A 16,979-nucleotide genomic window follows, 5' to 3' on the forward strand; every position below is an offset into this window, starting at 1 on the left:
TCAGACACCTCCTCATACCTATCCTTTACCATTACCCTGAAGCCACCCTTTAACCTGTCCCTCCACTCTTCCAGAATTTTGTTCCAACCACCCCTTCAATCTGTATGATGAAGGGTCCCGACTCGAAAGAACATCCATGTTCTCCATGGAAGTCGCCAGGCCCACTGAGTTATTCCAGCAATTTGTGTCTTCCCCTAAGGAGGGCATGTTGCCTTCAGAAATAATAATAATAATAATAAATTTTATTTATGGGCGCCTTTCAAGAGTCTCCAGGACACCTTACAAAATTTAGCAAATAGAGTAAAAACATGTAAGCGGAATGAAATAAATAGTAAAGACATCACCAGTACACAAATTAAAGACAGAATTCAATCCAAAGACAAAAATCAAAAACACAATATGAAGAGAGAGCAGCGGCAGCTAAAGCGCGCCAGCGTACACTCTCCCTTCAGAAATGCTACAGTGCACATTTGGCAGAATGTTATCTAGACTTTGGTGCCTAGATGTTGACCCTTTGTGCATTCATTTCATGCATACAAAGCGTTGAAGTGTTTGTTCCTATTCCCTGTTGATGTCCTGACCAGCAGAACATTGGACTGGGCACTTTGTGATATGAAGCACCCCCTTGGATGATATTTGCTCATTGTAGATCCCATGTGAAGAGACCACCAATGTGTGAGGCTTGTTTCAATTAGTGAATGCCAGAACTCAGATCAACAGGTCACACCTCACATCCTTAAAACGCAACTCATACTGAGCTGAGATTCGCAGTACACAGTCAGTAGCTAACCATGTGAGAATGAAAATGGTGCTCCCTCTCGCCCAGAATCTTGCTATTTTTATATTAAAAATCGAATCTTCCTCTGGCCACCTCTCGCCACCTCCACGGGATCCCACCACTGGCCACATCTTCCCATCTCCTCCCCTTTCGGCTTTCCGCAGAGACCGCTCCCTCCGTGACTCCCTGGTCAATTCGTCCCTTCCCACCCAAACCACCCTGCTACTTTCCCTTGCAACCGAAGAAAATGCTACACTTGTTGCTTTACCTCCCCCCTTGACTCCATCCAAGGACCCAAGCAGTCTTTCAAGGCAGGCAGAGATTCACCTGCACCTCCTCCAACCTCATCTATTGCATCCGCTGCTCTGGGTGTCAGCTGCTGTACATCGGTGAGACCAAGTGTAGGCTTGGCGATCACTTCGCCCAACACCTCCGCTCGGTTCGCAATAACCAACCTGACCTCCCGGTGGCTCAGCACTTCAACTCCCCTTCCCATTCCGAATCCGACCTTTCTATCCTGGGCATCCTCCATGGCCAGAGTGAGTCCCACCACAATTAGGAGGAGTAGCACCTCATATTTCGCTTGGGGTAGTTTACACCCCAGCGGTATGAACATTGATTTCTCCAATTTCAGGTGGTCCTTGCTTTCTCCCTCCTTCCCCTCCTCTTCTCAGTTCTCCCACAGCCCACTGTCTCAGCCTCTTCCTTTCTTCTTCTCGCCCCCTCCCACCTCCACATCAGTCTGAAGAAGGGTCTCGATCTGAAACGTCACCTATTCCTTCGCTCGATGGATGCTGCCTCACCCGCTGAGTTTCTCCAGCATTTTTGTCTACGTTCGATTTTTCCAGCATCTGCAGTTCTTTCTTAAACAAATCTTCCTCTAGAATATTTGTGAAAGTCACTATTCCCTACAAAGTGTAGGCTCTGTGATTTTGGAACTAAAGGTATACAGACCTCTTGATTCATGGATCAGTAATTGGCAAAGCACTGGTTTAGTTTAGCAACAACATGGAAAGAGATGCTTCGGCCCACCGAGTCCATGCCAACCATCGATCAGCTGTTCACACTAGTTCTATTTTATCCCACTTTCTCATCCACAATTAACCTACAAACCTGCGCATATTTGGGGATGTGGGAGGAAACCAGATCACCCAGAGGAATCCCACGTGGTCTCAGGGAGACTGTGGAAACCCCACACTGACGGAATCCGGGGTCAGGATTGAACCCATATTTCTGCTGCAATGAGGCAGCAGCTCTACCAGTTGCGTTACTGTGCTGTCACTGGTAATTCATCTCCAAATCCCTCCTCCTAACCACCCTACGTTTGTGCAACCAGCCTCATTTTCATGGCAGGTTAAGGGCCTGTCCCACGAGCATGCGACTCCATGCGGCAAGCGCGACCTAAAGGGCTGGTCCCACCAGCATGCGCCTGCATGCGGCAAGCGTGGAGGTCGAGTGAGTGACAAGAAGTGCGAGCTTCACGCGTGACGTACGGCGTCGCAGCGGCTGCGGGCCGGCAGGCCTTTGCCGCGCAGAATTTTTTAACACAGTCAGTTTTTTGGAGCCCCGCGCGATGTCGGGACTAGCTCCGCACAACTCCATATAGCTCCGGAGATCGAAGTGGGACCGGCCCCGCGAGGCTGTACGGCTCAAGCGACCACGTTAGGTCGCGCTTGCCGCATGCAGGCGCATGCTGGTGGGACCGGCCCTTTAGGTCGCGCTTGCCGCATGGAGTCGCATGCTCGTGGGACAAGCCCTTAAGGTTTTTAATTCTTAAAGGTGAACAAAGCACAACATTGTTCTCTTAAAGCAGGATATTTTTAATCTGCTGTTCAATTTGTGACTCTTGAGTTAGTACATACATTATATAGTATGCGTAAAGGCCACTTTCTCGACTTGAATTAAGCTATCCCCATATCCCCCGACTCTGCTATCTTTAACAGCCCTATCTAGCTCTCTCTTGGAAGTATCCAGAGAACCGGCCTCCACCGCCCTCTGCGGCAGAGAATTCCACAGACTCGCAACTCTGTGTGTGAAAACTTTATGTAACTCTGTGTAGCTGCCCCTGAGGGAAGACAATGAAAGAGGACACATTTGGATAAAGGTCGTGGGTTGTCCGTACTAATGCTCAGAACTCAACTGGTCCTTCTCCACAAACCTGTGTGAATGAAACCACAGGCACCTGATGAATTTACAGGCAGAATCATAAACCTGAAATCAGAGGTTAGATCAGAACTCCTTCGCAAGTTGAACAGGAAGGAATGCTAAAATATGGCATTCACTTATAATAAAGATCAAGTTCTATTGCCAGCCACTCGGTGACCAAGGGAAAACGACCTGGCTGCAAGTGACTGCTGTTTACATGTTCCCCTCCTCTCTTGAGGTCTATAAGTGCCTCACGTCTGACAGTATTGAAGAGTAAAAGACCAGGGTATACATACACACACTGGCCTCTTGATAATACAGGGTACTCATAATAGGCAGCAGATTTGAAATAGAGTAAACCTTATGTTAATGTTATTCTCATACTTAACAGCAGCAAACGGTTCTCAAGCTCTTTATTACATCATCACAAATTCTGGTTTCACTCTGTAGGTTACCTGGACCCATCTTCTTTGATCTTCAGTGATCTTCAGTGATCTTCATTGATGTTTTCAAGAGAGAGTTAGATATAGCTCTTAGGGCTAACGGAATCAAGGGATATGGGGAGAAAGCACGAACAGGGATGATCAGCCATGATCAGCCATGATCATATTGGATGATCAGCCATGATCATATTGAATGGCGGTGATGGCTCGAAGGGTCAAATGACCTACTCCTTTACTTATTTTCTATGTTTCTATGTTTCACTGGTTATTGTTATGTCATTCACAACCTGGAATTTACCTATGTTGCCCAATATCTAAATATATAATAGTGTAAACAAGTTCTGCAGGAATAAGAGCCTGTGCATGTTATCTGCACGTATATGATTGCTTAATTTTAATTTTGTGCTTTCTTCCAATCACCCAAACAATGAGAGTTCTAATGGCAGGAAACAAAAGAGAAAATAATCAAAAGGTTATTTGTTCTACAGAGTACACAAACTTAGAAAGTAACACATTTCACGTAGCTCTTTAACACTTCCATGATATTTAATATCATTTACACTGTTATTGGCAGTAGATTCATACCATTCTCTAGTTGTCACTTTCATTGAGTTCAATACACTGCATCGTAAAAATGAGAAACACCTTCAGTTCATCGCTCACCCTTCATTATGTTTGTCTTATTTATATTTGGCTGGTTAGCACTTTGCCTTCTGACTCCTTCCTGATCTGAGTGTTGCTCAACAATGCTGATAGGCCACAAAGGCAGAGGGGAAAAATTGTACCAATGAGAGTTGGAATGGTAGGCTGTGCGGACACAGTCAGGGAAAAATCTTTATCTTATGATAAAGTATGATTATGATTTCGCTTATTTCTTATATTTTGCTTGGGAATCTTACAACCCAGTGGTATGAAGTATTGATGTCTCAAGTAACCCCTGCATTGCCTCTCTCTCAATCCCTCTCCCACCCGTCTCACCAGCTTCTTGTTCTCACCTAGCAAACAATTAACAATGGCCTGTTTCCTGTATCATCCTTACTTTTTTTTGCATATCTTTCATTCATTTGTTCTACATCTCTCTGCATCACCGTTTGTACCTCTCGTTTCCTGTTCCCTTTCTCCAGAGATACTGCCTGACCTGCTGAGTAAAGGTCATTAGCCTCTTTTCCCCTCTGAATGGGAAAATGAGGGTCAACTCAAGTAGAGGAAATTTGCTTCCTTCCTTGACCTTTGGTGCATACTCAATAGTCATTCGGGTGGATAAAGTGGCTCACTTTGCAGAGGCATTGGGTTTAGATTGATGAAATTCAATTAAATTAAAATTGCGTGGGCTTTTCAATGGCTGGGCAATCCACTCAGACTTAAGGTAAAGTCTTTACTTAATCTCTAGCCTTTAGAGGTACAGCATTGAAACAGGCCCTTTGGCCCACCGAGTCTGCTCCATCCAGCGATAACCCCGTGCATTAACACTATCCTACTAGTGATATTAGGATCACTTGAGACAATTTACTATTACCTGAAGCCAATTAACCTACAAACCTGTTTCCATCTTTACTATAGTTCCATTCAGTTAACAATGCCATTTGAACTCAGTATTTACTGTATGTGATATTATACAAAGACAAGAAACCAACTAACGTTAAACATTAGCTTCAGCTGCAACATCTGAATTAGGAATTTTAAGTTTAGTTTATTACTTTGCGCTAATTTAATCTCATACTCCAGTTTGAATTTGAAAAGAATCAGTTTATAGATTGTTAGACACATGGTGCTGGAGTGACTCAACAGGTCAAACAGCATCTGTGGAGGACATAGATATGTGACGTTTGGGTCAGGATCATTCTTCAGATAGACCTGACCTGAAATAGCACCAATCCATGTTCTCCAGAAGTGTCTGGACCCAATACATTACCCATTCCTTCTTTCCAGAGATGCTGCCTGTCCCGCTGAGTTACTCCAGCATCTTGTGTCTTTCTCCAGAGATGCTGCTTGACCTGCTGAGTTACTTCAGCACTTTGTGTCCTTTTATGTATTAACCAGCATCTGCAGTTCCTGGTTTCTGCAGTTAGTAGATTCATGGACAATTTTAGTTTCCTGGTACCAATGGGGTTGATTTCGTCTTTTCACTCTTTTTGTTATTTTTTAGTTTGTTAAAAGTTTTTGTTTTAATGTTCTTCGGTTTGTTTTATGTGGGGGGAGGGGGGATGGGATCAGGAGAAACTTTTTTTCAGGTTCTTACCTTCCCGGTGATGTGATTAATTTTTGGATCACATTCTCCGGGGTCTGCGGCCTTCCAACGATGGAGCTGGAAGCCTCCTCGGACTGCCGTGAGCCCCGTCGCGGGGCACGGATGTAACATCGGAGCGGATCCCTTGCCTGGGATTGCTCCCACCGTGACCACTGCGGAAGCAACATCAAGGGCTCGCAGCCTTGGGTGAGGCCAAGTCGGGAGCTTCAGTGTCGCGGAAGGTTCACCAGCCCCGACACGAGGTTCGATCGTCCAGCACGGGGGAGCTGACATCCCCCCCGATGCAGGAGCAGGTCAGCTCGACACGGAGGGCCCGAACGCCACCGACTACGGGAGTCAAGATCGTCCCGTCAACGGGGGCTCGAGGCCCACGACCGAGGAAGAACTAAGGGAAGGACTTGAATATTTCGCCTTCCATCACAGTGAGGAATGTGTAGGAGTCACTGTGATGGATGTTCATGTTAAAATGTGTTTTTGAAGTGATCCGTTACTTTTAATTGTATGACTGACCTGGCCAATGAAATTCCTCATATGTTGCAAAACATACTTGGCGAATAAAGTCTGATTCTGATTCTGATTCTGATTCCTTACATGAGCATCAATATTGATAGCTGAACACTAAGCTGTCATATTTCACTTTGCTGACTTATGAAGAGATAACATGTTAATTACTACAATATTAAAGAGTATAAGAACAGTGACCTGGGATATTCATTCGTATTTTTTAAGGAGGCTGGACAAGTTGGGAAGCTAATCTAAAAAAAGCATTTAGAATCCCTGGATTTACAGAGAGAGAGAGATAATACTACCAAGAAAGATATAAGAAGCTTTATAAATGATTAGCTCGAATTGAAAACTGGTGCTAATTCTCGCCTCTCCTTTTGAGAAGAATATAAATTCCCAGAGATGTGATTAATTTTCGGATCACATTCTCCGGGCTCTGCGGCCTTCCATCGATGGAGTTGGAAGCCGCCTCGGACTGTCGTGAATCCCACCATGGGGCATAAGAATATAGGGCAGCACGGTGACTTAGCAATTAAGTATCTGCCTTACAGCGCCCGAAATCTAGGTTCAATCCTGACTATGGGTGCTGTTTGTATGTAGTTATTATACATTCTCCCTGTGACCACATGGCTTTACCCCAGGTGCTCCAGTTTCATCCCACACTTCAAGGACGTACAGGTAGGTTAGATGGGTTCGGTAAAGATTGTAAATTTACCTAGGGTGTAAGATGGTGTGAGTGTACGGGGTGATCACAGGTCGGCGTGGACTCGGTGGGCCTGTTTCTGCGCTGTATCTCTAAACTAAACTAAACTAAACTAAACTTTGGAGAGAATGCAAGAGAGATTTATCAGGATGGTAACAGGGGTGTTGTGTTTATAGAGGCATTGGTGTAGCAGGGACCTTTCCTTAAACCAAACATAGTTAAGAGATGATTTCAAAGAGATGTTACAAATCATTAAAGCTTCTGATAAAACAAATTAAGAGGAACTGTTGCTGCTACCAGTACATGTTGGTTTAGTTTGGTTGATTATTATTGTCACATGTACCAAGATTCAAAAAATATTTGTTTTGTGTGCTATCCAGTCGGAGCATACCATACACAAGTACAATTAAACCATACACAGGAATAAGAGGTAGTGCAAAGGGATAAATAACCAGAGTGTAGAATATTGTGTATCAGTTACAGAGAGAGTGCAGATAAAAAAACTGCAAGGGCTGCATTGAGGTAGATTAGGAGATAGGAACTCCACCTTCAATCTAGGTTTGGGTTTATTATTGTCATACAGTGAAAAGCTTTGATTTTCCTGCTATCATATCAGATCAGATAATATCATACATACTGTAAATACAATCATGTCAAACCTAAGTACAATCAGTTATTGGATAGTTATATGGACGGGAAAGGTATGGAGGGCTATCGTCTGAACGCAGGTGTATGGGACTAGGGGAGAATACGTGTTCGGCATGGACTAGAAGGGTCGAGATGGCTTGTTTCCGTGCTGTAATTGTTATATGGTTATATGGTTATAAGGTAGAGCAAAGGGGAATATACAGAGTGCTGAATATAGTTCTCAGCATTGTAATGCAACAGTGTCATAGACAAAGTCCAATGTCGCCATTCGGGTAGAGGTAAATCGGACAGTAGCCTTAGCTTATGGAAGGACTGTTCAGAAGCCTGATTACACAGGGGAAGAAGCTGTTCCCGAATTTGGTAGTGCTTGCTTCAAACACCTGTACATTTTGCCCGATGGGAGCAGGGAGAAGAAGGAATGACCAGGGTGGGTATAATCTTTGATTATATTGGCTGCTTTTGCGAGGCAGTGTGAAGTGTATATGTAATCGATGGTAGCTCATGTAAGATCCTTTCAATAGAATGATAGTAGCGGAGAGAAAGCTTGTTCCTGACTCTGGTGGCACTAGCTTTCAAACTTTTGTATCTTCCGCTCACCGGGAGAGGGTGTGAACAGAAAATGTCCAGAGTAGTCCTTAATTATGTTGACTAATGTCTAATTGGAAATCAGACGTCAATAGAGTTAACAAAAGAAAGATTCCCATTCATACAATGGTTTCTAAAGTCTCGGAACATCTGAGAGAGAAAAGACCAAATAATCAGGTGGCGATTTGGGGAGACATCATGACACGAACAATGTGTAGGAAGGAACAGCAGATGCTGGTTTAAACTGGAGATAGGCACAAAAAGCTGGAGCAACTCAGCGGGACAGACAGCATCTCTGGAGCGAAGGAATGGATGACGTTTTGGGTCCAGACCCTTCTTAATTGGGGTCAAATTTTCATGTATGGTACGCATGACTCCATGTGTAGGAAAGAACTGCAGATGATGGTTTAAATCGAAGGTAGACACAAAGTGCTGGAGTAACTCAGCGGTACAGGCAGCATCTCTGGAGAGAAGGAATGGGTGACATTTCTGAAGAATGGTCTCGAACCGAAACGTCACCCATTCTTTCTCTCCAGAGATGTTGCCTGTCCCGCTGAGTTACTCCAGCATTTTGTGTCTCTAACATGAACAATGATGTTGTGATCTAGAAGGTTCTGCCTGAATGGTTGCAAGGAACAGACCCATTCGTAACTTTCAAAAGGGTACGAGATAACGGGTGCTTTAAGGGGAGTCATTTTTCTGGGCAACTTGACTTAAATCATCACTAAACACTAATGTGAGTGTGCCAAATAGTTTCCTTCGATGTTCCCTGATTGCTTGATTCAACGCACAAAACGTTAGTAGCAATCTGTTGCCTATTGAAAGCAAGAAATAAATAAGAGATTGGCATTCTATGATCAGAAAACCTCTAACAATATCGCTTACTGTACCAGCTGTGTTACACTGATCACAGCCCTGAATCATGACATCACTTGTCCAGGCATTCAGACGAGGACAATAGTCACACCCCCAGCGGGCTCCATTATTTATAATACAAGAGGACGTGTTACCTATGGAGGGATGGTACCAGCTGGCACTTAAGCTCCACAGACACACCACTTTGTAGCAACTTTCCCACCATTCCCAGCTGCACAAGGACGACAGAAAGGTTCTGTTGGTTGAACAAAGATTGCACTCACTCACCAGTGATCAGAAATAAAGTATAATGCATGAAGCAATTCAAGCTAATGGCAGCAGGAAAACAAATGATGTGTCTGTGTGTGTGTGTGGGAGAGAGAGATCCAGTCAGGGGTTGTCAAAATTCTCTTTAGATATTTTAGTATGAAAGTGCAGATAATATAAAACATGTTAACATAAAACTCTGTGCCCTTTCAGAAATTCTACCTGAGATTAAATAACAATTTGTTTAACATTGATGGTTATTCCTGCATACTCATATTTAAAATGCTAAAGCTATTTGACTCAATATCTCCTCCGCAAATTAATCATTTGTGTGGTAAATGTACAAATGTTATTGTGCTTCTTGAAATTCACCTCGGGTGGAATTAATTGGTTGACTAGTTACAGGTAAACTCCATGAGAATTGCAACTGGTTTATAAATTCACCAAGGAGTTGAGCAAAGCAGTTTGGGGGCGGTCAGCCACACACAAACAACCCTGATTCTAAAGCTATCTCAGCATAACTGGGTCATTTGAACATGAAACAAAATGCTTGTCAAAGGAACGACTGAAAAAAATAAATAGATGCTGCCAAGCTGAGCCTTGGTGGGAGTTGGGGTGGAGCCAGGCGGAGTCAGACTTCGCTCACAGGAGATTTACCTGAAAGTGAGTGGAAAACAGCGAGGACAGGCAACACCCACAAGATTCTGGAAACATCTGCCAAACTGCAGAAAGGCAAACGGACAATGTATTTACTTTATTCTCCGGGAAGGCTGCCTGGTGCAACACATCATCGTCCTCACCGGCGTGGAAACTGCACTGATTAATTACCTGCTTCAAGACGGTCTGTAAACGATCTGGAAACTGAACACCTTAGCCAGCGAGAGGGCTGGAATAGATCAGGGTGAAATCGTCGAAAGAACATCCATCCGGAGCCTGTGTGATTCCAGCGAAACCATCCTGAGCAAAGCCTAGAGACGTTGAACTATTTACAGGTTCAGCTGATAAAGCTGCAAAAACTCGTTGCAATTGCAGTATTTCATGAAGTCTATCTTGACCGAATTTGTTTTTTGGGGCTGCTTCATAACAGGTCGCATCTACATTAGATATAAACTTTGTCTTGAGAAAACCACCGTGTGAGATTGCACCGCTGGGTGAAGCACATTATTAATGAGGAGCGAATTGCTGGAGAGATTCAACATGGAGGGATAGCACTGATTTGAAGGCCAGCGTTAAGAAAAGCTGCCTCGGCCGACGACTGGGGAACTCCACAATATCTTGTCTTGTGAGATCATTTCAAGTTTCCTCAACGCCAGCCTGGGAGATGGGACATAAGCATCGTCATTGCTGGAACAAGTAAGGAAGAGAATTAGGCTCGGAGTTGTGCTTAAAGATATTGGGTGATTTCATAGGATGGGCTCGGAATTGTGGACAGTGTGAACGATTGCGTCTTATTGCACTCTCATTAAGGAGTATCCCTAGCACTCAAAGCATATACAAAGTGGAGCATGCATCTGAGACTGCCTTACCTGTGATATTAATAATCTTCCAGGTAACCTGAATGAAAAAAATACGAATGGATGATACTGAAGGCAAAACATTGAATTTTAAATATCTGCAGTAAATTGAAATGAAGAATCGGGTCTGGTGTGAAGTGGATGCTACTTTCTAACTCATGAAGTTGCTACTCTCTGATCTCATGCGCATCTCAGTTACTGAACAAGTTCTCTCCAAGTTCTAACCCTATGAATCTGGTCGATTAACATGGACGATTTCTACCAAACAACCATTCAATTTCTAAGTGTGTAGGAAGGAACTGCAGATGCTGGTTTATACCGAAGAGAGACACACAATGCTGGAGTAACTCAGCGGGCCGGGCAGCAGCTCTGGAGAGAAGGAATAGGTGACGCTTCGGGTCAAGACCCTTCTTCAGACTGAGATTCGTTTGAGATTTACTGTTTGTTATTTTTCCCGGCATCTTGTATATTTTGCAGGCTGGCTTTAATATTTATTTCCCCTTTGGTGAAGGCTGGGCAAACATCTCCAGATGCCGGAGCTATCGGAGATCACACCCGGCCGTTCCCCTGCAAACCCTCTACGGATCCAGCAGAGCATCTTGGAGGATCAGGTGGAACTGTGGTGGTTCCAAGATCTCAAACGTTCGATCCTGTGTTACTCGGTGGCGGTGGTGCTCATTCTGGGGACCGGGTTGGGGGGAATCGTGTTATTGTCCACGGCGACTAGTAAATCGAGCGAGTGGCGGCTGGGAGTCGGGACTGTTATGTGTCTCCTGGCTTTGGGCATCCTCCTAAAACAGTTACTGAGCTCCGCCATCCAGGATATGAACTGCATGAGGAACCGGACCCAGATCAACAAGCTAAGGAGTGGAGGGCTCATTGATTATTTGCTTATTTTGATTGCTGGGTCTGTCATACTTATTTGTGGCTACGTGCTGATAATCCTGGCGAATTCCGACCCTCGCCTCTCACCGAGGTCCTGGAGCGACATGTTCATCGCCGGTGTTGCCATTACATTGGCCGGCTCCATTATCCTCCTTGTCCTCTTAGTCTACAGCGTCATCTTCAAATTTTGTCCCCATATAGTACCCGGGGCTTCAGGTGGGGGAGAGCTGAGCATCTATGTAATATCTACAAGCACTGCACAGGGGAGGCAAAGGGAAGTCTCATCAAGTGCAGCCAACTTGATCTGAAATGGGCACTGACTGACTGTTCAAACAGTTGAATGACTGGACTAATGTGCCTCATTTTTATGGTGAATATTGAACAAGTAACGCCACGAATAAGCTTTTGTAACAAGACCAATTCATGCCAGTCGAGATCAATTTGTTTGAGTAATCTTGAATTTTGGTGGAGACTTGCTGGGCATTGACTACGAGAAGAGATTTGAGATTTGAGATTTGCTGATGAAACTATTTATCTGTTGATGATCACAAATGACTAGAGTCTTACAATTGTAGCTGTCACAAAATGACACTCACAAAAAAGCGCTTTGGGATGCAGAAGTTCAGAGGACTAAACAGAATTAATGTCAAACACAAACATGCTATGCCTCAGCCAAGTCACTAACAAAAGGTGCTGTGTGACTGCTAATAATAAATGCAAATAAATGTTAAATATTTAAGAGTGGAATTGTTTTCTATTCATCTCGTTACTGGTACACCTTTGTTATTTAATCTGCCTGATCCATTATCATCTCTCTTACTTAATGCCTTTTTTTTTTTAACTGTTGCAGCACTTACTGTTTGAATAAGTACATTTCCGGCTGTTTATTAGTAAAAAATATCTTCCTGGGGTGGTAATGGTTTCAATACTTTGGTAATTTGTTGTTGAGGCATTTCTATTACACATTCTTTGTTTAAAATGGATGTTCTCATTATGGAGATACAAGGGACTGACGATGCTGGTTTACAAAAAGGACAAAAGATGCTGGATTAACTCGGCGAGTCAGGCAGCATCTCTGGAGAACATGGATAGGTGATGTTTCAGGTTGTGACCCTCCTTCAGACTGATTGTTTTGCTATGATGTGGGTGTAGAAAGCTGGAATTGAGGACGGCCTGGACAAAGCATGGCGGGTGATAGGTGGATACAGGTGAGGGGCGGCAGATGGCCAGAGATTAAAAGATAAAAGGCATGACGTAAAGATAGAATAGGTGTGAAGTGTGAAGCCAGAGGAAGGGATATGTGGAGACGGAGGTGGAAGGGGCCAAATAGGTGCGGATCTGGGGGGGAGGGGGAGGTAGAAAAAGTGTATTGGTTGTAGGTTATTATTTTTACTGTTTTAATTATTTCATCATTTGGCGAGCTTGGAGCAATTACTTGACATCAAGGCGGCATGGTGACACAGCAGTAGAGTTGCTGCCTAAAGGGCCTGTCCCACGAGCATGTGACTGCATGCAGCAAGCGCGACCTAATGTGGTCGCTTGAGCCCTAGGGCCTCACGGGGCCGGTCCCACTTCGATCGCCGGAGCCGTATGGAGTTGTGCGGAGCTGGTCCCGACATCACGCGGGGCTCCGAAAAACTGACACTGTCCAAAAATTCCGCACGGCAACGGCCTGCCGGCCCGCAGCGTCTTGACGGCATACGCAGCGCCTCGACGGGCGTGCGCAGCGTCTTGATGGCGTACGCCTTCGCTTGAACTTCACTCGTAGTTCCACGCTCCACCGCCCTTTGTGTAAAATACTTCCTTTATACATTGCCATTTTTACTTTAAAGCTATGTCCTGCCCAAGGAGAAAGATTATTTCTTAATTTTCAAATACCCCTTTCCTCTATCGATCAAAGGCAGTATTATCAATGTCAGACAATGAGAGGAATAGATCGGGTAAACACACAGAGTCTCTTGCCCAGAGGAGGGGAATCGAGAACCAGGGGACATAGGTTGCCAATGAAGTGTGCATGGAAACATCACTGAATGTGTCATGCAAGTTTGCTTTTTCTTTTGCTACCTGCTGGTAGTGTCATAGTCAACCAGCAGGGAAACAGTTAACACCGTCACAAGTTATAGGAGTAGAATTAGGCCATTCAGCCCATCAAGTCTACACCTTCATTCAATCATGGCTGATCTCTGCCTCCTAATCAAATTTTCCCACCTACTGCCCATAACCCTTGACACCCATTCTAATCAAGAATTTGTCTATCGTTGCCTTAAAGTTATGCACTGACTTAGCCTCCACAGCCCTCTGTGGCAATGACTTGCAGAGATTAACTACCCTCTGACTAAAGAAATTCTTCAGCCCAATCTCTCCATGCCGACCAAGATGCCCCACCTGCCTGCATTAGGTCCCTATCCCTCTCAACTTTTCCTACCCATGTACATGAACAATGACTTTAAAATATTGTTATAGTACCTGTAATATTTTCAAGAAAAGTGAAGGTGCTTAAGGTGTTCATGTCCATCCTTCTAGGTCACTCACAATAATACATTGGAGTTTAATCTTCAGTTCCTGTGATGCCCAAAATATTCATGGAGGACTGGAAAGGCAATCACTCTGCTGCCACATTCCTATGTTATCATACATGGACATTGACCATTTAGAATCGTCTTCCTTGTTATGTGTGTCAAGCATTGATGGTGCAGACTGAATGAGTAATGGGCCTGTCCCACTTTCACGACCTAATTCACGACCTCTGCCGAGTTAGCCCTTGACGCATTCTCACTGCATGGTCGTCACAAGGTCGTGGGATGTCGTTGGTAAGTCGTAGGTAGGTCGTGATGCTAGGCGTAGGTACTCGTGGCATCAAGCTGGTCGGGGCGTTTTTTCAACATGGTGAAAAATGTCCACGAGTAAAAAAGGTGGTGAATTAGGTCGTGAAGGTGGGACAGGCCCTTTACAAGTGCAAAGGAGACCATGTGTCCATTGGAAGGAAAACATGAAAACACATTTTGTAGGATTATTTTATTTGTTTCATTTATAGAATATTTAAGAATTAAATTATAAGAATACCTGTATTATAAGAATACTTTAAGAGCAGTTGGTCTTCTACTGTAAAACATTGAAGATGACTGGAAACCTAGTGGTTTTAGAAAAATATCAGGGATCTGGTGTCCTTGAGGTGATCTGATTTAACCCCTCTCCGCACAGTTCTGGGGCTGTGCATTTGCCATCTTGGAGCCTGTGGTTTATGGCTGAAAGATTTTGGGGCCTACTTGCCACGTCATTCCCCTGGCAAAGTGTTTTTTCTCCAGAAACAAGAAGAATTAACAAAGATCATTTACACGAGGAAATAATGTGATGGACGAACATACAAAAGGTTAATGCCATTTGTGAGGAGATGCAAGTCACAAATTTATCTCGTGAGGTTGAGGAATGGCCATCTTATTCAGAAACATGGAACTGCAACTGCTGGTTTACAAACAAAGACACAAAGTGCAGGAGACACTGGGTCAGGCAGCATCTCCGGAGATCATGGATAGGTGAGGTTTCGGGTCCGAAGAAGCTTCAGTTCTTCTGAAGAAGGGTCCCGAACCAAAACATCAGCTATCGATGTTCTCCACAGATGCTGCCTGGCCTGCTGAGTTACTCCAGCACTTTGTGTCATTTCCTCTTATTCAGACACGGGCAAGAATGGGGAACTTGCTGTTGTGGCGAATTAAAATGATTCATATATTGAGAAATTGGATTTATTCTTAAGGGTAAAATATAAAAGACGTGCTATAAGGTGAAAGTAGAAAGATTTAACACAAATCGGAGGGGCGGATTTTTCACACACAGAGTGATGGTTGTAGGGAGTGAGTTGAAGCAGAAACTATACCAACATTTAAAAGACATTTGGACAGGTACACGGATAGGTAATGGATATGGGCCAAACGCGGGCAGGTGGGACTGGTGTAGATGGGGCAGCTTGGTCAGCATTGGCAAGCTGGGGCGAGGGGCCTGTTTCTGTGCTGTATGGATCTATGACACTATGAGTGGGTATGAAGGAACTGCAAGTGCTGGTTTAAACCGAAGACTGGAGTAACTCAGCGGGCCAGGCAGCATCTCTGGAGAGACGGAATGGGTGACGTTTTGGGTCGAGACCTTTCTTCAGGCTGGTTAGGGATACGGGAAACGAGAGATATAGACAATGATGTAGAGAGATAAAGAACAATGAATGAAAGATATGCCAAAAAGTAACAATGATAAAGAAAACATGCCATCGCTAGCTGACACTATGATGTAAGAAAGATAAGGGAGGAAGTTCGCATGGAGCAGGAACCCCAGCATGAAGCAGTTGGGCCGAATGGCCTGGCTTTAGGCCACCGTGCTCTATGTTGTTGCAGAGCAAGGTAGTGTAATCTGTAATATACTCACTGCCCCGTTTCTGGCTGACATTCAGGTGCAGCAATAACTGAGCTCTGCCCAAGCATGTCAACAGCTTCAATCTCCAGGGGGGCCTCTTTGTATTAATTGTTAAGAGCAGGTATCTCAGCTCCCTCTCCTACACTAGGTGCCAGAAGGCTTCCAAGTACCAGGTACTCAGCCTTTGAATTCAGCTCCCCTGCACTTCCAATGCACATTTTGTAGCTTCGATCAACCCAAAGCCCTTCAAAACCTACTTTGGAAGTGTATCACAGCTGCAGGGTGGGAAACACAGCTGCCAACTTGAACAAGAGCATCCACAAACAGCAATGCGCTAACAGTCAGATTCATCTGCTTTACAAGAAGTGGAAACAAGGAAGTGCATGGGGCTCGTTTACAAAAGAAGGCACAAAGTGCTGGACTAATGGGCCTGTCCCACTTACGCAACTTTTTCGGCGACTGTATATACCTGTCATAGGTCATTGCAGGTCGTCGAAAATTTTCACCGTGTTGAAAAACCAGTGGCAACCAGAAAGATGCTACGACTCTTTGGGGACTGAGGAGGCTACTCACAACCGTACAGGTGACACCCCCGGCGACATGTGGCGGTGTGAAGCCCGTATGGTCGTGAGTGGTCATTCCTTGTTCTGGTCGCCGCTGGACTTTCATGATGTTGAACATTTTCGGCGACCTGCAACGACCTATGACGGGTGCCGGCAGTCACCGGAAAAAGTTGCGTAAGTGGGACAGGCCCATGACTCAGCAGGTCAGGCAAACAGCCCTGGAGAACATGGATAGGTGATGCTTCAGATCAGGACCCTCTTTCAGACTGATGGCGGTGGTGAGGGTTGGGGGGGGGGGGGGGGGAGAAAGTTGGAAGAGAGGGCCAGGCCAAAGCCTGGTGAGTGATAGGTGGATACAGTTGAGGTTGTATTTTGATAGGCAGATGGTTCTGATTAAAGAAAGGGTCCCAACCCAAAATGTCACCCATCCATGTTCTCCAAAG

General features: G+C 44.7%; 1 protein-coding gene across 1 annotated transcript; it reads left to right on the forward strand.

Moving 5' to 3' along the window:
* Nucleotides 1-9,601: 9,601 nt before the first annotated feature.
* Nucleotides 9,602-12,313, forward strand: LOC129700796 (transmembrane protein 125). Its single transcript, XM_055641495.1, has one exon. It carries the CDS (start codon nt 11,221-11,223, stop codon nt 11,881-11,883), a length of 663 nt encoding a protein of 220 aa, XP_055497470.1. The 5' UTR covers nt 9,602-11,220; the 3' UTR covers nt 11,884-12,313.
* Nucleotides 12,314-16,979: the final 4,666 nt, after the last annotated feature.

Source organism: Leucoraja erinacea, chromosome 10 (genome assembly GCF_028641065.1).
Source record: "Leucoraja erinacea ecotype New England chromosome 10, Leri_hhj_1, whole genome shotgun sequence".
Taxonomy (NCBI): domain Eukaryota; kingdom Metazoa; phylum Chordata; class Chondrichthyes; order Rajiformes; family Rajidae; genus Leucoraja; species Leucoraja erinaceus.

Coding starts and splice junctions, on each gene's coding strand:
- LOC129700796 (XM_055641495.1), top strand. CDS start 11,221: ATGCCGGAGCTATCGGAGATCACACCCGGCCGTTCCCCTGCAAACCCT.